The 25,648-nt window shown below is 37.0% G+C and overlaps 1 protein-coding gene and 1 long non-coding RNA gene across 9 annotated transcripts in view; one reads left to right on the top strand and one right to left on the bottom strand.

The window, feature by feature from the left end:
- Positions 1–13,662, bottom strand: part of LOC142085845 (uncharacterized) — a 35,426-nt gene extending 21,764 nt beyond the window's left edge. Inside the window, exons 1-2 of the long non-coding RNA XR_012674840.1 lie at positions 13,427–13,662; positions 585–760 (exon numbers count right to left, since the gene is read on the bottom strand). This is a non-coding gene — a long non-coding RNA (uncharacterized LOC142085845). The remainder of the gene's footprint in view (positions 1–584; positions 761–13,426) is intronic.
- Positions 75–25,197, top strand: ZBTB38 (zinc finger and BTB domain containing 38). 8 transcript variants are annotated; one of them, XM_075158265.1, is made up of 3 exons: positions 75–131; positions 5,499–5,609; positions 19,294–25,197. In XM_075158265.1, the coding sequence occupies exon 3, from the start codon at positions 19,294–19,296 to the stop codon at positions 22,867–22,869; it is 3,576 nt and encodes a 1,191-aa protein (XP_075014366.1). In that variant the 5' UTR covers positions 75–131; positions 5,499–5,609; the 3' UTR covers positions 22,870–25,197. The 8 variants fall into 8 exon arrangements, with proteins under 8 accessions (XP_075014366.1, XP_075014364.1, XP_075014362.1 ...); XM_075158263.1 differs by having other exon boundaries at positions 5,499–5,605; XM_075158259.1 differs by lacking the exons at positions 75–131; positions 5,499–5,609 and adding exons at positions 13,100–13,295; positions 14,690–14,858.
- Positions 25,198–25,648: the final 451 nt, after the last annotated feature.

Below are 25,648 nucleotides of genomic sequence, written 5' to 3' on the forward strand. Positions count from 1 at the left end.
TTAGTGACTGGAGCTCATCTTGCATCACCAGTTGATGACAATTTTCTTTGTTCCCTCCCACCCAGTTGAACCAAGACTCTGTAGCTGATACGCAATGTCACTTACAACATTAATCAGATACTGCATTTAAGGTGAGCTGTCCCTTGCCTCCTCCCTTACCAGAGCTGTGCTGCAGTGTGTATCTTACTCCTGCAAGCCTAAAATGGCAGGCAGGATTAACGTTGCTTGTGCTGTGTGCATGCTGTGTATTGAATTCATTATACTGTGCCTAGTATCTCAAATGTGAGTATGTAAATGGTCTGTGTGCCATGTCATGCAGTAGTGAAGACTGGTTTGTGCTTCATTACAGGCTTAGATATTTGAGCATCACCTTAAGAATTATTTTTTTCATTTGCAATGTGGTGAGCTGTTAGCTTGTCATCACATTCAAACTACATTATTAGCCCTTGGAAAAGGGGAAAAAAAAAGCAAACTGTGCTTCCAGATGGTGTCACCCTTTTTCTTCTTGCGTTTACTGTAGTTTAAATAATGTATATTGTATTGTTAATTAATGTGAATATCGAATTAAAGCACTTGAAACTTACATATTTATTATGCAGGTAGGAGGCACGTCGAATCTATTTTTAACTCTTACGCAGTCCACGTTGTGCAATGGGCTTTGGTTGTCGAGTTTATATTTTCAGCTGTGATATCAATAGGCTGATTTTCAGTAAATGTGACAAGTGGCCTTTGCAGTGGTCAGCTTCAAGCTTTGAACCCTCTGAGGAGGAGAAAAAAAAAAACCAACCTTGTATTGCAGTTTCGGAAAACCTTGGATGAGGACATTTTTTTTTCCCCACTCCTGCTTTCCCTATTGATAAACTCGGTTCTCCTGATCACGGTCTATTCAAGCTGCTTCCCATCTGAATTTTGACAACTGCTTCTAAAAAATTATCAAGAAGACCAAGAATAGAACTTATCTCCATCGCTTTACATAAAAATGGCTGGGTGCATTGCCATGCTAACACTGCACTAAGTGGTACACGCAGGTATGTTGAGATTTGCATGTTTTACTGATTTCTTGGTCAGTGTTGCAAGAACATGAAATGGGCTTTGGAATGTAGCTTTCAGTTTAAAAATGTATTAAACTGTTAATGAAAACAACGTAATATTAAATTGTTGGCTTCACATATTGGCATGACAATTGTTCTTATCTGTTTTTAAAAAAATCTATTGTGAAAGTAGAGCAATCATGTCTGTTAAAATAATCATATGTACTAAGGGCGTGGCAACGCTTATGCAACAAAAGAATTTTTGAAAACCCTATTGATTCAATTACATTTTAAAGCTGACTATAAGCATTACTAAGCTTGCAGTTAAAATGCAAAAATAAAAATTGAGGTAGATAAGAAAAATGAAAAATATTTAAATTGTCGTAAGCGGTTTTGTGTTTTGTGCGAAATCTTAAATAAAGATTAATATGCTTTAATGGTTATATTTTCACTATTAGCTACAAACATAAACCTGCAGTATTTCTTTTTATTTTAAGGTAGAAGGACTTTAAAGAGAGAGATTGATATAGGTGGCCCTGTCAGATTAAACTGAGTATCAGTTCACTGAACTGTGTGTTACTTCACACAGAAAAGGTTATGAAATAAAAACTTAACAGCCTTAGGTATAAAGACCTGAATTTGAGCATTAAGAATAAAAATAATTATAAGTATTGTATTACTTACACCAACTTTTGTAATATATTTGTTTCAGATAAATACTGGGCCAGAACCAGTTTCCTTGGCAACCAAATCCTTTTAAAAGGTGCACTAGAGATGTAGAAAGATGTTATTCTCTTTAATAGCAATATCACAATGCAAATGGAAATTTTGCAGTTGTTTCCTTTCAGTTCTAAACGAGAATCTGATCTCATTTTATGTTTCCATGCGGCTATCATTTCTTAAACGATGCCGTGTTTATAAAGCTGTACACAACAAAAAACTGTTTTATTCCTGTTTTGCATTGGTTGTTTCCAGAAACGTACCCCGGTTTCTTTTTTTAATTTAGCCTAGTCTTGCATGTAGGTCAAGGTTTGTACTGTGTGTATATAAAGTGATAGTTTCATTATCACAAGTATAAAAGTATCACTGAAATATTTAGCAGCTGAGAAATGTAGAGAATCAGATGTTTAAACCTTCTTTCACTTTTGCTGAATTCAGCCACAGTAATGCTAATAAACCTTTCTTTAAATCGTGGACCCATTCTGAAGTTCAGGTAAAGAACTGTGTTTAAGCATACTGGAAAAGAACTTCTGTCAGATCTTAAACAAGCCTTTATAGAATAAGCTCACTTGTGGTCTGCGGTAATTTGCAGACCTTATAGATTTTGCAAAATTTAAGTACTATAATTCCTTATTTCTATTTTTAGCTAATATTTTTAACAGTATCAGTAAAGTTAAATCTTATGTGTACCACAGGTTACTGCTTATACAGCATCAGATGTTACTAAATATCTCCACTGAGCTTATAACGCAGTATATCTCCTTGTGAGTCTCCTTTGTACATGACTTGAGAAATTCTCACTACTGCAGAGACTTTTGCAGCAGGGTAGCCATTTTCCTTTCATATCCTTGACTTTAAAACGACTGAGTATATTTTGTGTGGATGAGGATCCAGCACTGAAAATTAATGCAGAGGAGGTATTTAGAAGCACAGCCAATTATCAATAATAGCCTTGATAGTGTCAGTAATATCAAACTAATTCTCATTTATTTCTAAATATATCAGTTCAGTGCATTCCAAATAAACAGAGTATAACTGTTCAGGATTATGACTTGTCCTCTGTCTTGATAGGCCAATGCTTAATAATGATAAAAAAACCATTTGATTCATAATTACGATATTAGTTTGACGCAGTGCAATATTCCCCTGTTCCACCTAAAGAAGCAGAACTGAAAACGTAATAAACAGCATCTCTCAAGTGACATATTAAAGTTTGCATTTTTTTGTAATTTGATTTATCTCCAGCAGCTTGCTTCTGCTGATTATTTTCCTGTCTGAAACGTTAATATGGAGTGCGCCATTACATGTAGTTATCAAAATTGCATTTCTTTGTTTATTTCTTGTGTGGTTATTTTTAAAGGAAGTTGCGGAGCAAATGCTATGTAGAAGCACTCTATTTATTGCCGCTGATATTTATCTTTAGATTAGATGGGGCACTTAGTGATAAACTGTTCCTATTACGTCTTTGTGTTCAAACATACCCACTCAAGGCATTTAAAAAAAGTGTAGCTCCGTTACATGAGCATGCTTTGCTATGGTTGTTTTAAATCCATTTGCAAATTTGCTCTTTTGTTAGGGGGTGCAAGTCCTCTTGTAATTAATATGACTGAACTCAAGTGCTTTCATGAGTCTGGAAAAACTCATTGGCAGCCTGTGAACAGTAATTTCTTTTAGCTAAATAAACTGATTTATTTATTAAGGAGGAGTCTAGTAATCAGCAAGCTGTTTCCAGTTTGACTATTATACATGGGTTGCTGTATGTATTTTAATGGTAGTTGCATCTAGCTAATGCAGAGTGTCAGAATGTTATAGGCGGAGGTGCCATAAGAAATCTTGTGTAAACTTCATCCATTTGATTCTCTTTGGCTAAGGGGGCTAACCGGGACACGTAGGAGCAGGTGCAGTTTTTCACACCTCCAGCACAGCCTGCAAATGTTACTGGTGGGAGGGCTTGAGGGTTTTTTTCAGTTTTATCATAGAAGTGTAATTGTTGATACTCAGTCCTTCCTTTTATACTTGAAATGTGTTCTTTTATCCATGCAAATTCCATTTTTGCCTAACAGAAAATCTATACATGAGTAAAAATGAAATCAAACTAAAAATCGTTCACTCAGACACCATCCTACTTGCTTTTCAATGACCTTTCTGATTAAGATTACTTCTGCCTCTAAACTTCATTTTGATTTGAAACTGCAGGTCTGTCAGTGTGAAACTATCTGTGTTCAGATAATATTTGTCAGACTATTAGACAGACTCTGGTAGTAATGAACAGGTACCAATTAACCCTTTTGGGGCATCTAGTGTCTGTTGTACTTTGTCATGTGAATTGCTTTATTATGTTTTAAAAGGGCTTTATTATGTATAATATTACATTTGAATTCTAGTATTATCAAATTTGGGAATTCTTTAGCTTTGATAAGATCTTTTACTGCTGGATTCCTCCAAATGTGATGTTTAAGCTTCCCATTCACCGTAATATTTAACAGTCATTTGTGAATATGACTTTATTGCTATTTGGAATAATAATAATGGCTTAATGCAATTTTCTTTCATTCTGGCCTTTGTTATGAGCAGATGTGAGCTAGAGAATACTTATTCAAATCAAGATAGACTAAAAATGTAGTCAGCTAAACCAACAAAATAAAAGGTAAGAAGGTGAGCTATTTTTTAAGCCAAAATAATGGATCCTGTAGTTCCTGTGTAATGTTTTTTATAAAAGTATGTAGTATATTTGCAAATGGAAGATGGATCTATGTGTTCTTAATTGCTTCTATATAAATGCCTATTAGCTGAGTCATAAGGCCTTATCTGTAAGATTTTGCAGTTGTTCTATGGAACAATTTAATTTTGTTTAGTATCTCTGAAACAAAGCCCTGTTCTGAATAATTTTTACAGTATTACATTATAACCTTATTAGGATGTTTGATACATAATAACATAAAATCAGGATGTTTGACAATGATGAATAATCATTTAAGCAGAGAGATACAGGAAGTGTATTCCAGAGAATGAGAGTTGCCTAGAAATGTCATTATCACAGATACTGTGATGATATCTGTGACAAAAAAGACCAAAAGAAAAGCGGCAGAATGGAAAGAGGAGAAAGAAAAGGCCTTTTGAAAGACTGCAAAAAAACATGGAGGCTTTTAAGATAAAGGATAACTTGTAATTGGTTTCAGCAGTTTATGTGGAGTCAAGGGAGTTGGCTAGTAATGATGATTGTTTCTCCCTGTACCTTGATTTGTTTTCTAAACTGGCAAACTGTGAAGCTAAACTTCAAATACACTTGTTTCCCACTGCCTTTACCTTGTGAAACTCAGGACCAGACTAACTGAAGAAACTGTGAAGCCTCCATTATTTGATGTCTTATTAGGTCAATGTGTGAGGAATAATTTGGACATAGTTGAGATGGGGAAGGGAAGTAGAGCCAAGGATTGTTTTTAGTCTAGTTTTTCCAGTGATCCCAGTAATTTATTTTAAACTTGAAAATGTCCTTACATTTCTATCTAGAACATACCATGAAACATTAACACAGGTTAAACCATAATAAAACAATGCAGGCAGAGCAGTATTCACAATAGTTTGGTTAACGGTACTGTTTTATTGCTGGTATATTTTCAGCCTCCCAGATGTAGATTTGGAATCCTACAGCATTCCAGGGAAAATTTAGATGAGTTACACAATGTATCTGGAAATTCATACTTGTCTAATAATTTAGTCATTAAATTTGGATTTTCTCCTTTGCAGGCCAATACACAGTAGCCACAGAGTTCACAAAATTACTGAGATGGTTTTGCCGAAAATACCTGTCAATACCACTTTTAAAAGACTCTAACAGAACAACCTGATTTTAGGTGGGTAAGTTTACGGGGTGATTATAGCAAGCTGAAATGTCTTTAAAACTCACATAGAAATAGCGCTAAAATATTTAATATTTTAAAACCACTGCATTACATGATTTTTTTTTTTCCAGTTAAAGTTCTACCTTTTTAATGATAATTTAAGAGTTTTTCTCGCTATGGTACCGCATTGCTCTATTCTCATGTCCACATTGTTGGATTTTTCCATCTCCTGCTGGATTTTTATTGCCATAGACGTCGGACAAACAAAATCAGGCAGAACACATCTTTGAAACAGGTTGTTACAGCCTCCAGTGATCTGTACAAACCAAACATATTGGCAGGCAAGCAAACGTCCTGAGCTTGGCAGAATGTTAACTCTGGATTCCAGTCACTAGTGTTCATTACAAATCTGTGCCATACAATGAAGGTAGAGGAACTCTCTTAGCGACAATGCCCACTTCTAATATTGTTGGTTTGGTTAAGCTATATATAGTTCATGTAAAACTGACTAATCTACCTTTATACATGACTGTAATCAGGGGTAGTAAAAAACCTCTTGAATCATGAGCTGCAAAGACCACTTTGTAAATTCAAGTATAGTATTGTAATAAATAATCAGGATATTTCAAAACAAGAGTTTCACATTTTGCATGGCTTTTTCAAATATTAGCAGTTTCCTTTCTTCTTACTGTGAATGTGCAATAATCATCTTGGTTAAAATAAATGTCTCTTATCTGTGCTTTAGATTTGAGATATGTATGTATTGAATGAAAGAATCAGTGAAATCCTGATTAATTCATTAATTTTGAACGTGGTTCTTTGTATCATAGAGTATAATTTGTGTTATAGAAAGGGAGTAGTGTCATTAATTTCAGTGACACTAGTAGCACAAATTTCTATAGGAAACGGTTTGTTGCATCATAGTCATTAATGTTGTGCTATCTTGTAAGTAGAAATAATTAAGGCTACTAGGCAAAATGTAAGATAAGCAACCAAATTTAAAAACCAAAACAAAAAACCCTTCAATTCCTAGAATACATCAAAATGTTTTCTGTAGTTAAGTTTCTTTTTAATACACGATGTTGTATGACATAGAAAATGGTGATGGACTTTCAGAGATAATAAGATGGCATTGATGGTTTAAACTAATCAGCGAAACGTTAAAATTGGATAAATTCAGGTTACCTAGATTTACAGAAGCAATGGGCTACAAAATCTAAGTTGTACGTATTTTAAGTAAATTATCATAGAACACTTGCTCAGTATATTTTAGGTAGAATACTGGGCCATAACCTGTTTCCTTGGCAACCACATACGAATAAAAGGTACATTAGCAAAGCTGCAGATGTGTGTCAGTGAATGCTTATTAAGCAGCCCAATGCATTTACATACCATGTGCTCACAATAATGCATGCATCTTGAAAATCACCATATAAAAAGATTTCTGGGCATGGCCCAATGTGGATTCTTAATACTCAAAGGTTTTAACCTAAAAACCTCATGTTTTCAATGGAAATACCTCTTGTGATTTTTTTCATTGTGCTCTAAATTGGACTTGCAATAACTGGACAAAATTGGCATGGTAGGCTTGGTCTGCAAATCGAAACCTTTCTCCAAGATTCTGAATACTTATAGCACTGCTTTAAGACAACAAAATATGGACGGAAATGAAGGCTTATGGTGTCTTTCAGAAATGCTCAGGCATTCTAAATTTGAATCTTGCACCAGCATTCAGAAGCAAGTATGATTATACTGTTTTACACAGTGACAAACTAAAGCCACTAAATAAAAATGAAACTGGTGTTGCTTGTAGCACTCTCATTCCATCCAATGTATCCAGGCAAAGAGGTATGACCAAGCGTTGTCTTCTAACAGTCAACAACAGAAAAAGGCGGTGGGATGGGGTGGGGAGAAAAAGCTGTAGAAGTCGTCAAAATGGCAGTTGTTCATGAACTTTCAGAGTAAGATTTAGATGTAGCATTTAGACAGTAATCACGCTTTCTGTGCAAGTGTTGTATAGTACTATTTTGGTTTATATTCCTGGATTTAAAAGAAGCTCAGATATATAAGATAAGCTCAGATATATAAGTTTTGACAAATTTGTTTACTGACTTCAGCAAGTTTATGTACAGGTTATTTTTGGCCTTTCTTCTTAAAGTATTAATTTGTATATAAAATGAAAAGTGTATACAACCCTTCCGGTTAACTATGTTATCCCAAGATGATATGTCTTTAAGAAGTCTAAAATGCTAATAATTGAAAAGACAGGAAGAATGGGAATCTGCAAATCCTGAGCTTAAATTCAGTTGGTGTAATCTGAGAAGTTGTTTATGTGACCAGTAGCCTAATTAAAACTCCCTTGAAATCAAGGAAAAGATTCCCATTGACATTTTTGGAGTGTGCAATAAGAGAGGTGGCTTCATACGTAACAATGAGATTTAGCAAATAAAGATTGTCCCGACACTGTTAAACACTTCCATAACTCTCAACAGTGACGTGTACCCGAATCTAGTATTAATTCCAGATCGTTTGAACACTATCACATGAATCTTTTCATGATCCTGAACCATAGACAATGTTGTTATATACCATCACGTGCTAAAATTCCAGTAAGCCTTTTGAGCGAATAAGAGTTCAGGAAATTATTAGGGAGGTGCAAGACAACTGTTTTTTCTTTTTATTATTTGTTGCTCCCTATCTGAGCTGAGCTCACTGTCAGGCCAGGATTTGTGCCTGGGGCAATTCATGTTGGTGGCAGAGCATGCAGCACAAACCAGGGCTGGAGCCATCAAGGTTTTCTTCTTACTGCCAGCTGCTACCTGCTTTTGCTACGATCCCTCTCCATTGCATAAGCAGGGGCCCTGCTATAGCTTTGAGTTCGGAAATGGGCAGCAGGATGGAAGAGAAGGAGTAGGGCTTGGGCTAGGCCACTTAGGACAGCTCAAAATGGAGCAGAAGAATATTTACGAGCATACAGCCAAAGTTATGGTGTATCAAATAAATTGTGATTCATAGTAATAGCTATCACTTGCACATTGTTTTTGGCATGCTAAAGTTTACCAATATAACATAAAAATATTTTGTAATATTTTAAGGAACATTGGAGATCAGTGGTGGTCGGTTAACAGCTTGAAGACCAATTCTAGCTTTCAAAATGGCTGTGTCCAGCCCTCTAGCAGACCAGCTAAATCAGGTGTTTCTAGGGGAAGGGATTTAGCTCTATTTTCAGTCTAGCATGATTTGCTACATCAGCTGTAGTAAAGGGCAAGAATGGCTGCATTGGCCTGGCCCCCAGCACACCTTGAGAATAACAGTGGCCCCTGAGCATGCAGCTTGGCTGCTGCTGTTGTAGATGTTGGTTCAGATATTCAAAGGATGTTTCCTCTGAAAATTGGAAAATGAGAGGCTGGGTTCGACTACTTTTTTTTGTCTTTCTGATAACTGAATGGGCAAGAGAATACCACATAGTAATTGTCTAAAATGAATAAAAATTAAATGTTTAATTTGCTACTTTTGTTTAAAGCTATTCAAATATATAAATTACTACATTTGACAACAGTCAACAACAGAACAATGTCTGTTGTTGTCACTCTGTCTATAAACATAGCTTCATGATTGCAATTGACCTATGCTAGCTAAGGACTGTGATGTGTCCCAGAAGCGTAGGAGGCTAGAAAGGGGCACATAAAAAAAATGAGACTTAAATGGAAAATAATACTGAGATTGTTCAGAGATAGCAAGAAGTTACGTCAGCTGATTCTTAGTAGCAGTACAACATAAGCTTTTATATTTTGTGCAAAAGAAGAATTTGGATTTATGTCAGTTATTGGTGTCGCTTCTTTTTCTTTTTTAGACTGGTGGAGAGACAAACGTAGAGTGATACCTTTAAAAATTGCTTGTATGCGTTCTGTTTAGTGTTAACGGGACTCAGATTAGGTCATGCCTAAATTGTAAGAAGGCAACATACCTTGGAGGAAGACTTACTTTGGTGCACAAGCACAGCTCACACAGTTTGAGAGCCAAATGAGTTCTGCCAGGCTCCTCTCCTCTCGACCAGACTTGGAGGAGCAGGCAGCTGCTGCAGGTCTCCATAACTGTGCTCCTTCTCCCTTCCTCTCCCTCTACTCGATGCTCAAGAAGAGGAGAAGGGTTACACAAAGGAACTCGTTCCCTTGCTCATATAACAGAAAGGGGAGTGAAGGCACTTTGGGCTGCTGGGTCCTTCTTGTGCCCCACTTCTGAGTGCAGTGTTGGTCTGCCTGGGGGGTGAAGAAGAGCTGTGTTTTTCTCCTCGGCAGCATCACTGGCTACTTTGACCTCAGCAGTGAGAGCAATGAAGAAGACAGTCCATCCAAGTGTTTTTCTCATGGATAGGCTGGCCTGGTCTAGGCACTGAGAAAGAAACCAGTCAAGCCCTGGCCAAAATCCTCTCACTCGTGGGGAATTTGCAAGAGTTGGTAACGCTATATATGTTGTTTCCTGCTGTTGTTTAAGAACTGAAACTGCTTGACTAGAGAGGAACATTGGAACATTTTTTTCCTAGGCGGTCTGAAATACTCTTAAGGAAAGAATACCACGTGCCATGAGTTGCAGAAGTGAGATTATCAGACTTCAGCAAAGCATCCAAACACCACCACTTCAGTCACTTTGGAACTGTTTTATACATTTTAAAGACATAGAAGTTTGCTGACAATTTTCTCTATACCTTGCAATTTTACATAAAAGTAGTAATCCACTGCTAAACTACTTGGACTTCTATTTAAAAAGAACGTAGTATTTGTGTGACGTTATGTGCAATCATTTATATGTTTAATGGGAATTGGTACACATACATGAGCAAGATTGCTATTTTTAGGGTATATAATTTGTATTGTGGTTTACACCCTGAACTCAGGACTGCAGATGCAGATAAATCTTGTCCAACTTCTCACAGATATCAATGTAGTTCATTCACGTAGGTCTGACTACAGCACCAGTTCCTCCATTTTCTTTGCATGCAATTGGTTTTACATGAAATTAATAATGAGAATGTAAAATCTTGGGTGCAGCCACGGTGACCTTATAAAGAATTTCTTACTCTGAAGAATATTTTTAATACACAAGGAGCTGATGGAACTGTGAATTCCAAATAGCTCAAATTATATATATATATATATATATATATATATATATATATATATGGAAATTAGTACCTTCAATTACAGTACTAGTCACAGAAAAGGTGATTCTTTTTTTTAGTGGATGAGTTGAAGTTGCCTTACGAAAACACCCTATCAATTTAAAAAAAAAAAAAAAGAGAAAGAAAGAAAAAACGAGTCAGTTTTCTCCAAATCTGTTACATTGTCTATAGATATTAAGACTGCCAGAGCATCAAATGATCAAGTACAAATAAATTAATGTCTCTAAGTTGGGGGTATCTGCTATACAAATGTTGGTTACACATCTGATTTTCAAAACAATTTTAAATAATAAATTTTAATTTAGGTTATGAATTCCTCCTAAATCTTATCTTCCTTAAATTTGTTTCATGTAATCTAAAAAGATGCTTGTATTTATTGTCGTTCAGTAATGCATTTCTTTCTTTTAAAGGATTACAATAGGTTTAATTTAATCCATATTATTGTATTGTTATTGACAACACATTTGTGACAAATGCTTCTTATGGCACTTGTGTCAGAAATCTTCATTAATACATATTAATATGCATATATGCACCTAAAACAATAATAAAGAAACAATAATAAATAAGCAATAGACAAAATCCAAGATTAAAAGTAACCTACATGTGAGTATAAAACTTTGCTTCTGAGTTATGTAGGAATAAAAAAGAAGGTTGTGAAAACTTTGGGACGTGCTTTGCTTTTGCAGTCAATACTGCTGTGTTCTTCAACTATTTGTTCCACCTCCCATAGCTGTTGGTAAACAGCTATTGATAAGAACAGCTCAGTTTGTCATGAGATGAAAGATGGTTATTTTTTGGTAGCAGAGAGTCCTAAGCTAAAGAGATACTCGTTGCTTCAGTAGGTGAACTTGTAAGAATTCCAGCGATCCAGAAGCAGTAATAAAGCTCTCCACAGAGAGGTTCAGTATTTCTAAGATGACCTTTTAATGTGGATTGTGTAAAATAGTGAAAGAAGAGAGATGTATAGATCAGTCACTGAAATGATGATAATTTCCTGACAAGAACAAATTTATTTCCATATCTTTTTAACAACCAGGAAAGCATATGATAGTTCCAAGACTGAATGCTGGAAGAAAAGACCTTCTGTCCTTATAACAGACTGTATATCTTATGTTGATATTAAACAGTTTCCTCAGATGATAAGCAGCATTTAAAATGAAAGGGCTCTAGCAAAGTTCTAACTTCCAGGCCCATCAAGGGTGACAATGATGAAATAGTTCGTGCTTATGGATTTTTTTTTTTGTCTAAAATGAAGCAGTTCCTACTATTCAGTGCTTCTAATGCATAGGCTTAAGATTTGAAAACAAAGTAACTGTCCAGTAAAAGCTCATACACAATAGCTTGTAAAAATAAACCCAGATTAGCCTTCAGCAAAATTAGTATTTTCAAGCAAGCTGTAAGACAAAAGCAAATTGTCCCTTTTTCAAACAATGTTTTCTACCTGTCTCAAAGCCCAGTTTTTCTCTTAGCGTCATGATTCCAAGTACCTGGGAAAACAGGTTTTGCTGACTATTTAAAGTGAGACCAGAGAGAGAGAGAATATATAGGAAGACTGTACCAAACATATTGGAGCATCTGGCTAAATGAAATCAAGCTACTTCCTTCTTTATCTAGGTAAGCGTTTGTTAGTGCTTATGAAGCACTAATAGTATTGTCGCACTTGTTTCCTGAGGCAGTAAATAGTCTGAAGAAACCAAAATTAGAGAATAAAACGACTGCTTAAAATAAACATCTTCATGGTATGAGTTTCTATACGTTTTAAAAAAAAAGATAATTAAAATACTTAGAGAAGGAAAATAAGGTAAATGTGACTATACTTCAGTAACCAAATGTAATTTATTTCAGATACTATTTTTTCAAGGAAATATTTAATCTCTCCTTTTTAGTGGGAAGTTATGGGAGTTATGCACGGAACTATGTATCTCCGTAAATGCTTCCTCTTTCTTCATATGAGAAAGGCTTTGAAGGAGTGTAAGGCAGTAAAAATCCTTTCTTAGGTTTAAGAGGAATTCTAAATGATGTGTACAAAACTGCATTGATGACCATGCTGCAAGGGGTTCGATATAGGGAACGCTGCATTTCCTCATCTTTCTAAATTTACAGTCCTTGCATATAAACAACTTGGCTGATATGCTAAATATCCCGGCGGGCTGTGTTAATTAAGCACAAAGCATTCGCTGTAAAATAAACACGTGAAAAATAACGTAGCCGTTAGTAAAGGGAGAAGGGAAGCCGGGGCGCTGGAACCGGGCTGTGTTTCACCAACCACAGGCAAATCTGATTACCAGGGATTATCAGAGCAAAATGGCGGCTGCGCCGTCCTGCCGCCGTCAGCCGGCCCCGCGCTGCGGCGCGGCGGGCGGGCGCCGCGGGCCACGCGCCGCCGGGAAGATGGCACCTGTCACCTCGCCCCGCGCCCGGGCACCCAGCGCACCGTCCCGCTGAGCCGCTGCTTTCGCCTTCCTCCCTGCTAGAGAAAACCCCAAAGACATGGTTTTAATCGCCAGGTAGCTCAAAACAGTGAGTTATTCTACATTCGAGCGTAAAATTGCGTAAGCGTTTCTGTTACTGCTAGGAAAAATCATGTTGCAGGTTAATATGCATTGCTTCCTCGGCTAGAGATTTAATTTAGTCCAGAGTACAGTTATTACCCATAAACAGGAAGTGTCTTCAAGTTATCTGCAGCTGACGGGTTGCCAAATGTTTGATGTCTCGGGAGGCTCCGTTTTCAGACAGACAGCTATACTGGCGTTACCGTGCCGCATCAGGAGCTTGTATTTTATGTAATTCGTGCAGGATTACGAGACAATCGATTGGAACGCTGCAGTAGCAGTTCACATTTAATGGAGTGAAAGCCTTTATTGCATAGCTTGCTTTAATAAGAGAAGGGGACGGGGCTTTTACTGCGCGCCCAGCTCCACCGTGTGGGCGAGCGGTGCGAGGGAGCCGGTGCGGCCGCGGGGCCGCCTGCCCGCTCCCCAGGGCCGCTGCTCGGTTAGTGACAGGTTTCCGCAAGGACATGGAGAAAGGGGTGAATCCTTTTGACATCAGAAAGAACCGGACATGCAGCGGGAGACGTGGGGTTTTTTTAATTATCTGTAGAGCCAGATCGGTTACAGAGTGCCCTGTTACAGAGACAGGACTCGCTGTGGTTTTCCAAGTGAGAAACATCACTGAACAAAAAGCGCGAGCCTGCTCTGAGCACTGATGAGGTTTAAAGGCTGTTTTCCATGTGATGAGAAATGATCACAGAAAGTGTAAAGTAGGAAGTGAGAGAATGAGTTAGGGATGCTAGTAATAGGAAAGAATTACAACTCTGAAAGAATGGTTCATCTGGTGGCTTCAGAGATCTGCTAATACTAACATAATATTCTTATGCTAAATTCCACACACCCCCCCCAGCTGTCTGAATTAAAAGTTAGAGGAAACAATGCGAGGCTGAAAAAAATTACTTAAAGTCTATAATGCTTATGAGGCTATAACAAATAGAAAAGGTAGGTATTCAATATTAATAGGGATGGATGCAAGCAGTGAGAGTCTACAAGAGAGAAAATATAAACGTACTTGTAGAAATAATGTGTAGCTATGCAGGCTGGAGCATTAAGCTACATGCCACTGCAAGCTATTAAACATAATTAGACATCATTAAAACTTCCCTGCCTGCCTGAGGTTGTAAGGAGACTGAAGGGACCCTGGTGGAGGCAGCCCTGTGTAGCCATACTGCCCAGGTGGGACTGGTGAAGTGATTCCATACAAAACTGAGCTACCATCATAAAAGCGATGGTTGGACAGTAGGTTTCCAGGTGGGCAAGGATCAGGATAGTAGAGCTGGGGGGGATGTGTGGTGTGTGTACTTGTTTCTGGGTTTTTTTTGCTTTGTGTGTTCATGATGCCTAGCCCTGTTTTTGCTCCAGAACAACATAGTGGCCCTTAGGAGAGTTAGATACAGATGAATGTTCCTTCTCAGTTGCGGAAACAGGCCGGAAACAAAACAGAGATAGCCTTCCAAGTATGTTAATAGAGTGGAATGAAACTGAACATAAGAAAATTGTGGAGTGAACATGTTTCCAAAATGTCATGTTGGTAAGTACCAGAAAATATTAGCATCTTTAGAATCCCAGTAGAAATGCGTGGAATAGGAAAACAGAGAGAGAACTGTTACTACAGTTTATCAAGTATCTTGCTGTTTTTTAATTTTGCCTGGGTATTAGCAACTGGCCCTAATGTTTTTTTTGTTGATGCCGCTAGCTCGTCTTTCAAATTTAGGTGACCGAAGTGGAATAAAATAATCTCTTCTCATATGTAATGGGGTACACTTGCCTGGCAGTGGATTTCAAAACTTTAGCAAAAGTTAAAAACAATATTCCTAGATTGCAACAGTTCTTCTTTGGTAGTAAAAAATTTTATATTTGTTGTATTTGGTACTCCTCGGCCAGTAAAACTGCTTGTGATCTCTTTGTTTACTTCAAAGTAATATTAATATAAAAATTAACAGTAGCTTCTTCCATCTGCAGTGTCCATGTAGAGCTGGCTGCTCTAATATTTATAATTAGCAGTGTCATCTGTGAAGCATAAGTAGACAAACTTGTGTTTGGATGCAACAATCTCTGATCTTTCCATTAACTTTTAATATTACTTATTTTCACTTATGACTATTGTCCTGGAGTGGTATTCTGTTAATGTCAGGAAAGGTAACATCATAGTTTAATCACCCTACTGACCATTACACTTAAGTTTTAGATGTATATTTAAATCTTATTTCTCAAAGTGATTCAACAACTTTTAATGACAGTTTAAGTCTGTTACTTGTTTTTGCAGAAAATCTGCAAATAGTAAGGTAACTCCCAATCAAAAATTCTGCTGTGCAGAAGCTGAAGTTATCTATAGGTGCACCAAAGACTATTAGGTTATACTACAACGGTACTTGTTCACATTCCTAAGAAATTATTTATGTCTGGACTGAGAGTAAAAAGTATCAAAATAACACACATAGTTGTGTCAAAAAAGGATGGCTTAGTAGGCTGAAGAATTTTGTTGACCTTTAATAGGTCAAATGGTATTTACATATGTTTTGGGTAACATTTATAAATAATATAGAATTTCTTCCATAATTCTGTAATACAAATCATACAGAAGAACAGTAACATTCCAAATGGACTTTCCAGTGTTTTCATAGAAAATATTTAATAATAATAATAATAATAATAATAATAATACATCTGAAAAGTTTGATCTTTGTGTATCTTGGTCTCCGTGTATCTTAGAGCACCCTTGGAAGCCGAAGAGCAGGTTTTCCTTTTGCAGTATGAACTGCAAATGGAATGTAAAATATTCCTAAAATATTCCATTTATGTGTGTGCTAGGTAGAGCATTCTGATTTTATAGCGTTTCAGACACATTTTTCACAAATGCAGGAAGCAAGACAGGTAAAATAAAAGGCAGTAAAGAATCATTACACACGTGAATAAATGGACTATTTGGAGAATGCATAGGTTGAGACAGAGAAGCAAAAAGTGTTGGCTCTGAAAATCAATTTGCTCTGGAATTTTTCTGTATAACTCTCCAATGAGATATGTAGCAGATGGTTTAGCACACAGCAAAAAAAATTAAATGTCCAAATAGCAAATGATAGTTTCTACTATCTTTACACAAGGAATCTAGTTTGGTGTTTTACTGAGCATACCAAAATATCCCAGGACTACAAAAACTGGCAATCCATGTTCATGCAAGTAGAAATTGAAAATACTACTTTTCTCCTTAGGAGAAGAAATTTTGAAATAACTACTTGAATAATAAGACTTCTACTAAAAACACTTGGGTTTGTAGGCCTTGCTTATAAATGCCTCTTAGTGTAGAAGTAGCAGTCTGATACATTTAGCAAACAGTATGTCAGATGATGTGTCTTTGAACTAAAACCAGCTGTCTCCAATAAAGAAACAGAAAAAACACAGGCCAGTTCCTATGGGGCAGTTCACTGGGAGGTAGAGTTGACATCATTTATTTCTTATACTCAGGAAAGAACTCTATCAATAGCTCCTGTTGTGAAATGTTTTTGATGTCTGACAGTTGGTTTCTAATACCACATCACATGAGCAAGTCAGATGTAATCTCAGACATTGTCAAGGAGAAAAAAGAATCAATTATGGGATAGTGGCTGCTTGCTCGAAGAAAAGTGTTCTTGTCAGTATCCTTTCTGTAGAAGACTCAATAGGCTAGAAACTATCTACAATTATATATGGGTTTTCAGGTACCGAAGCAAAGCAGATAACCATACCTAACTACTGTGAATTTCAGGTTATCTTTCCAAATGAATAAATATCTCTTATTTTAAGCCAAATAATTGTAATAAACAAACACATGATAAACTATGATTTTAAGATTTCAAGGCACGAAACAGTGCATCTGGATTTACAGCTACTGTGAGTGACCAGATAATCAAAATAATATACGTCTACACTTCTATCACAGTTATACTGATGAATTCATTTCTTGACATCCATGGCATATAAAAGCATCAGAGGTATTTTTTGTGAATCACAATTTTGTTTTTTCTGAATTCTGTGCATGGAAAATTTTCAGCCATTAAACTGTATTAGAAGTTTTGGCCATTTGCGTAGACAATACCTTCCTGATAGAAACAGTGGCCATGCTGCAAGGTACAAATTTTACTTCCAAGCTTCATCCATAATGTACCAAATTATGATCTTTTTCATAGTACGTTGTCTTTGTCTTCACCGTAAGGTTGTCATTGTTTTATGTATAATTTGATTTGCAGTGAAGTAGTTGGTGGATTTGTGATAAAGTGTCCAAAGTGTAACTAGACTAGCAAGGTTGAGCAAGGGTGTATGACCCATATTACTTACTTTGTGATGAAGACCCTATGTTCAAGAAAGGGTTACTTCCAAATAGCTTGGGTGAGGGAGCCAATGTGTTCTAAATGGCCGTTGCTGCTTGCTTAGTGAATATAGGTCAAACCTTTATTTCACCATTTGGATCAAACCCATCTTAATAAATATATTGGCATTTTTAATGTCAACTATTTGAGGGTAAGGGTCATCATAAAAATTTTCAAGCTTAACATTTCAGTTTGGAGCAGTAGACGGAACGTTTAGAAGGTATTCCTAACTTATCAGAGCACTACGTTGTGGTACTATTTTAACCTACCTGACAAAATATCTGCAGTTGCCTGTTTTCTCTAAGGTGCATTTTGATTCCACAAGTTGAAAGAAAAGGGTCTTTCTTAGTGATTGGTACGTGCCAGCAGGACAACTATTTCTTCATGACTTGAAGTCAGAAATGGGCAGGGGTAGTTGAAAACACTACTCAGAGATGGAAAAAAAGGAACAAACCTCATTATATGGAACAGATCTGAATTTGAACAAAACAATCATCTGGTTAAGTCAGAGATTTTCTCCAGATGCATACTGTCAAATTCATCCATTTTTTCCAGTCTATTTTTCATTCATATTTTGCATCTTTTAAGTCAATTAAATAAACCAGTATATTTATACAGTAACAGCCTGGCTAATCGAAACTTTTTTTGTCAGCATTAAATCTCATTATTATAAATTGGCAGTTATTTAATGGTATTTACTATTGCAATTAAATCTTATTATTTGATAGAAATTAAGAACATGCTATCAAATTATAAAGTGTGAACAGTATAAATCTAAACTACAACTGAAGAAAAAACATTCTATTACTCTCTACTCTCAGTTTTACTCACTGAATTTATAAATTCAGTTACTTATAAATTTTCAGTCATTTTACAGTAAGTGCAAACTATTTATCTAATAAAATTTAATCACTATTTAAAAAATGATATTCTACTTACATAAATAGTGTTATACGTACTCCACTATTGTTTACAAAAATGTGTTGCTTGTGCATTCATTTGTTTATAAAGCCTTATCCTGTAACTGAAACTTTATTGCATGGGATCTCTGATCCCTGTTTTAAGTATCAGCTTAGTAAGGGGATCAAATGCAGTTGTGTTGTAAAGTCATTGTCTGACAAACAGCCCCCGAAAACAAAGTCCTCAGTATCCACAGAACCACAGCAATTCAGCCTTCCCCATAACGTCTACCAAATACCTCAACCACGTGCTGGGGGAATTACCTCAAGGGTTCAGTGCGTCATTCAGCGTGAACCTGAGCAGATGCACCCGCTGGCGCAACAGAGGGCTGGCGACTGCGGTCCCCAGCGAAAGGCACGGGGTGGGCGACAGACCCATGCGGGGACAGAGAAGATCCTCTGCCTCCTGCTGAGGAGCTACTGCTGCTGAGGTGTTCTGCATCCTTGAGCTGTACGTGGATTACCTTCAGTATTGGTGGCACGAGTGAACCTAAGATGACTTCATCCTGAAGTGCTATGACAAAGTTTTACTCATTCTTAAAATTTAAAGTTAATAAATTAAAAATATGTATAAAATAAATACAGAACTATAAACTTGATCTGTAACTGAAATGGATGAAAAATGTCTTCTAAATATATTTACATTCTTTTTTTTTTCTTGTAGATGACAGTCATGTCCCATTCCAAGGATCTCAAGGATGACTTCCACAGTGACACCGTACTTTCTATTTTAAATGAACAGCGCATTCGGGGTATTTTATGTGACGTCACCATAATTGTGGAAGATACCAAATTTAAAGCCCATAGTAATGTGCTGGCAGCTTCAAGCCTTTACTTTAAAAACATTTTTTGGAGTCGTACTATCTGTATTTCAGGTCATGTACTGGAGTTAGATGATCTCAAAGCTGAAGTGTTTACAGAAATACTGAATTACATCTACAGTTCCACAGTAGTTGTTAAGAGGCAGGAGACTGTAACGGACCTTGCAGCTGCAGGGAAAAAACTGGGAATATCATTTCTAGAAGATCTTACAGATGTTAATTTTTCAAGTTCCCCGTGCCCCTATGCATACTGTACTAATGAAAAAGAGACTGTCAAAGAGGAGAAACATGAAAAGAGACATGAAGACTCTGCTGTGACAAATGGACCACGAATTACAAATGCATTCTCGATTTTTGAAACCGAAAACACTTTGTTTTCTCCACTTGATTTGAGGGCAAGCTTTAAAAAGGTATCTGAGACAATACAAGCACCCATCAGCCTCGACAGAAGCGATGTCTGCAAAGATGCTGAGCCAGCCAGCACACTGGCCGAACATTCCTATGCAGTTTCTTCTGGGGGAGATACTTTTCAAGGACCGCCTTTTCTTGAACAGGACAGCAGCCCTCCATACAAGATGGGTGAAGACCACTATGAAAATCTCCAAGCCACACCACTCGTTCAGCCAGGAAAACAAGCATGTAGTGCTCCTAAAACAGCCTTTAAGCCCCAGGGTACTGGCCTGGCTGTAGCAAAAGTACCGGCCTCTACAGTAACCACTACAGAAGCCCAACATGAAGCAGTTACTGATCAGACAATTATTTCCTTTCCAAAACCTCAAAATAAATCAGGAGATTTCCATTTATCCAGAGAAGAGGAAAACAATTCTGCTAATGCCTCTGGATCCGTGGCAACTGTTGTTCCACCTGTTTACAACTGTAACTGTTGTGCAAAATCATTCAATGACAGGGCGTTACTCAGTACTCATCTTCAGCTCCATTCAGAGCATCAGGAAACTTTCATATGCAAATACTGCAGCAAACAATTTGCAAATCTAAATATACTGGAAAGTCACGAACAAGTCTGCGTGAGATCAAGTAGCGTATCGGTTCACAATGGAAACGAACAAAATTTTGCAGATAATTATACTGCTACGGACGGACGGAATGGAAGTTCATATGCAAATGCAGAGCCTCTATTGTCTGAAAACAGCATCACTGATTATTCTAATGCAAACTGCACTTTACCAGAAACAGATCATTTGGTTAAAGTCGTTGATGGGCAGATATTATATACGTGCGTCGTTTGCAAGCGTAGTTATGTAACGTTGTCTAGCCTTCGAAGACATGCAAATGTGCATTCATGGAGAAGAACATATCCTTGTCACTACTGCAATAAAGTATTCGCATTAGCTGAGTATCGCACCAGACATGAGATCTGGCACACTGGAGAAAGACGGTATCAGTGCATCTTCTGTCTGGAGACTTTTATGACTTATTATATACTAAAAAATCATCAGAAGTCTTTCCATGCAATTGACCATCGTCTCTCAGTAAATAAAAAGACAGCCAACGGAGGCTTAAAACCCAGTATGTACCCATACAAACTTTATCGACTTTTACCTATGAAATGCAGGCGACTACCTTATAAGTCCTACCGAAATTCTTCATATGAAAATCTTCAAACAAGTAGCCAGGTTAACGAAACCGCTTCTACTAACTGTTTCATTCCGAGTTCTCTTAGCTCTGAGCTACCACCACTGAATTTTCAAGGTAATATAATAGCAAACAACAGAACTCTTGCCTTGGATACATCTGCATGTAATGATACAGCATCTTCCACAAATACTCAGAATTCTTCCTCTTGGGGAGTAGGTATCTTAAATTCTGACCTGCAAAGGGACTTTTTCACAGCCGAAAAAAGAGTTTCCACTGCTGTAAATGACTCTGGTTCTCAGGAGTGTGATTCCTCAGTTGTGTCTTTAACTAATGTGAATGAAAATTCAACCTCTGTCATCAGTTACAGCAGTTCTGCACCCTCTGTTATAATGCACAGTAGCAGAGTTTCATCAGTAATAATGCACAGTAAAACAGTCACTTCTGTAGAAAACAGTAAGACAGAATCTTCAAATAATCTACCTAGTCAGTCTGTAAGTGATGATCGTAAATATGGGTCAGATAATTATGGGAAGTGCATTACAAAATCAAAAACTATTAAGGAGAAAAAGAAAACACTGCTGTACAACAGAGCAGAAGCAGCTGAGGATACACAGCACGTCACAGGATCTGGAGGTTCATCTAGCAAAACGACAAATGCTGTCCAAGAATCGAGTAAAACTGAAACGTACATTGCAAAGCCTGCCTTACCTGGAACATCTACTGACAGCAATGTTGCGCCTCTTTGTCAAATAACAGTAAAAATTGGTAATGAGGCTATTGTAAAAAGACATATATTGGGATCTAAGCTGTTTTGTAAAAGGGGCCGAAAATCTAAACACGAGTCCAAACAGGACAATCTAATTGATGAATCAGAAATGGAGATAAAAGAAAGAAGCCCGTCTAGGCTCTGTAGCTCAGAATGCCTGGAGCTGACGGAAATGTGTGATGACGTAAGTGACCAGGACTCCAGTGATAAACCCTGGAGACCCTATTACAATTACAAACCAAAAAAGAAATCCAAACAGCTAAGAAAAATGAAAAAGACCAAATGGAGGAAAAAGCACGGAAGCAAGAACACCATTATGGAAAGCCACAACACATGCAGTCGAGAGTACGCACTCAGGAATGCTCCTGAGGAAAAGGCGATCAGTCAAGAAGAGAACGCAGAAATGCCTAATCTTCATTGTGAGCTCTGTGAAAGAGATCAATCTTCCACTGCAGAAATTCAAGAACACGTACACTGGCATGTAGCTACTTCAAAGCCTTACATTTGTGAATTATGCCAAAAACAATTTCAAAGTCCATCCACTTTAAAAATGCATATGAGGTGTCACACTGGGGAAAAGCCCTACACTTGCAAAACCTGTGGTAAATGTTTCTCAGTTCCTGGAAATCTACAGAAACACGAACGTATTCACCTGGGTGTCAAAGACTTTGTCTGCCAATACTGTAATAAGGCGTTCACTTTAAATGAAACACTCAAAATACATGAAAGAATTCATACTGGAGAAAAACGCTACCACTGTCAGTTCTGCTTTCAGAGCTTCTTGTATCTTTCTACCAAAAGGAACCATGAGCAAAGACATGTACGTGAGCATAATGGAAAAGGATACGCTTGCTTTCAGTGCCCCAAAATTTGCAAGACGGCAGCTGCTCTGGGAATGCACCAGAAGAAACATCTATTCAAAAGTCCAGGTCCACAAGATAGAAAAGAACAATTTTGCAATGAAAGCACTAAACTTTTGGAAAACCCACATTTCCTTAGCTCAGAAGGAAGTGAGGTAAAAAATACACAAAGTGTAACTCCAGAAGTTATACTCTGAGTGACAGGTGTGCAAAAGAGAAGAAAAATCCAAAACTATATACTGGAGAAAATATAGATGCATTGAATGGGGAAACATCTCCATTCAATCTAGTATCATTTACTACGATCAAATTTCTTCATCTAAACGTGTTAATATATGCAAAAGAAGGAAAAATAACACAGAAAAGAAAAACTAGTATTTGCAATAATACAGACTTAATGTGAAAGACCCAAAATACTTCTGCCACAGTAGACTTCTAACAGAGAGAGAGAGAGAGGGAGAACGAAAAAAGAAAAAAATATGACCAACCAAAACCCTTCTACCTAGCATTACAGGAAACTAGTCACTGAACTATTTTACAGTGCTGTTTTTGAGTCAGAATCATTCTGGGCAAAATAAATATGTAGGTTCACAGTGTACTCTGTAGAAGGAATTTTTGCTGCAGAAACCATATATTGCATTTTTTTTTAACAAAAAGTAATGTGTTTATAAACAAAATTGTAATTTAGTGTATTCTAAAGTGAGGGTGGGAAATGTTTCATGAACTTGGGTATGCTGAAGTACAGTTGAGTTCCGGCGTGCTTTTCTGTAACTCAACATTTACAAAACATATTCAGGAATTTAAACCTCTTTTCCTTTCCATATTCAGTTTTGTAGTTACCATAATAACCGCTAAGTCTGAGTGCTTGTGTGGAAAATATTCCAGATTTATGATATCTCTGAGACATTTAATAAAGATTCAGTGGAACTCAAAATAGCCAGTCTTCCAAACTGCATAAATCCCAATGTCAGTGGCCTGGTAGAGCTATTCAGGTGCATTTGTCTACAGAAAATTGTTCTCACGAAACAGCCTAGCTTAAAGAAATCCTGTATATGTGTCCACCTCCTGGTGGGTCTGCAACTCCTGTCTTTTAGAAATACCATTCTTCTCAGCAGAAGAAGAGGAGATTTAGACAGAGTCTTCCTCCTCATCCTGGAATAATGCCTGGACAACAAATGACAGAGCAGCTCCCCATAAATACTTTCATTTTGGGAGGAGTAGGTAAATACTCAGATTCTTGCTTCCATATATATCCCTTGAGGCAGTCCCTATGTATAAACAGGGATAGGGCCAGTTTGTGGGATTCCCTGTCATCCCCATGCCTTAAATACAACATCCAACCTTCATATGTCCCTTCTCACCGATCCCCCTAACCGTGCCAGCATCTGGCCCCAGGGAAGCCTCGCGGCAGCGTCCCTTGGCCCAGCACAGGGGGCCCATCGCAGAGGTGCCTGGAACGGGCTGCGGAGGAAGACGTATCGGCCCTTCTGCCTCCCTCATCCTGCCGCGCCGAAGGGTTACGGGGAGCCCTACGGCTTCACAGTTTAGTAAGCATCGGGAGAATAGGCTTCTGAAAGACATCACCAAAATATTACAATTAGTATTACTTTGTGAAAATGTGATCAATTTTAACTGAGATTAAGGGATTTTTAAAAAGTCAAAGAGGGTGTATTGTCTACAAGTTGCATTTTGTATGATAGGGCCCTGTTGTACTCTTATCTGCATTTCCAATTAGTCATGTACATTCGTCTCTATGAAGCGTTAAAAAATTAAGTCAGGACAAAGGTTAATGATTCTCAACTTCATTCTACGTGCAAATACGGTACACAGTTTGTTTACTTACTTTGTCTTCTTGAATATTTTAAAAGAAACTATAGCTTGGGTACAATAAAACTACAATTGAAATGATAATACAGTATTGATTGAAGTAATAATGTAGTCCACTTATTTATTCTATCATTGGTGAATGCTATGAACCCCTTGAGAAATTTTGGTTTCATGGCAGCTTTGGTTCCATTTAAATAAGGATAATAGAGGAATAAACACAGGAAAGTATGATGATGTTTCAAAGAAAGTACACGGAGATATCTTCTAAGTGGACTTGTATGATGATAATTATAGACCAAAGCAAATAAGGTAGAATATTTATAAATATAAAGATAATTTTACAAATATTTTATATAACTGTATAGTTCATAAGAAAAATATTGATAGCTTGTGTTAGTTTGGGGGGGTTTGTATATTTTGATAAAAACACAATGACTTTGTAACTCTGTATATTCCCTACAGTTTATAGCAAAGCAGTTTTAAGATGGCAATGTCATGTTTATAGTTCAATTGTGGCACTTTTACTACAAGTAACACGTTGCAGTAACGAGTCAAGTATTAATGACCAAATTAGAATTAAAGTAAGTGTAAGAGAAGATAAATACTGTACGTTGTCAAAGACTGTAATTTGCTACATAATCGCATCTGTATTTTTGTTTAGAAGAAAATATTAAATGCAGATGTTAAGGATTGATAAAGAGTCTAATTTTATTTTTAGAAAGAGTGATTATAACTCTGTTTTTGCTTAATTAAAATAACATCTTCCTATTTTTCTGTAAGTCTCTCCGTTTTTTAAATTATGTTAATACTTACATAATCTATAAGATACAGAGATATGTATCTTCTAATAGTTATTTCGTTAGAAGATTAAGCAACACAGTTACCAAAGATTCCCTTCGTTAAGGTCAAAACAGTGAATCGAGAACACGCCAGAGCTCAAGGGAAGTGATGGTATCTCCTGGCATCGTACCATTAAGGGTGAACGCAATGCCGAGGTGAACAGAATCTACCTGCTCAGTATCTTAAAGGACTTGGAAGACAGGTGAACTGCGTTTAATACTTTGCAACATCTTAAATATGTTTTCATGAGGACTTGAAACTTTAAAAATGCTTTTCTTTTCAATTCTGATAGTAACCTTGCATTATAGA

This window comes from Calonectris borealis, chromosome 9 (genome assembly GCF_964195595.1).
Source record: "Calonectris borealis chromosome 9, bCalBor7.hap1.2, whole genome shotgun sequence".
Lineage (NCBI taxonomy): Eukaryota > Metazoa > Chordata > Aves > Procellariiformes > Procellariidae > Calonectris > Calonectris borealis.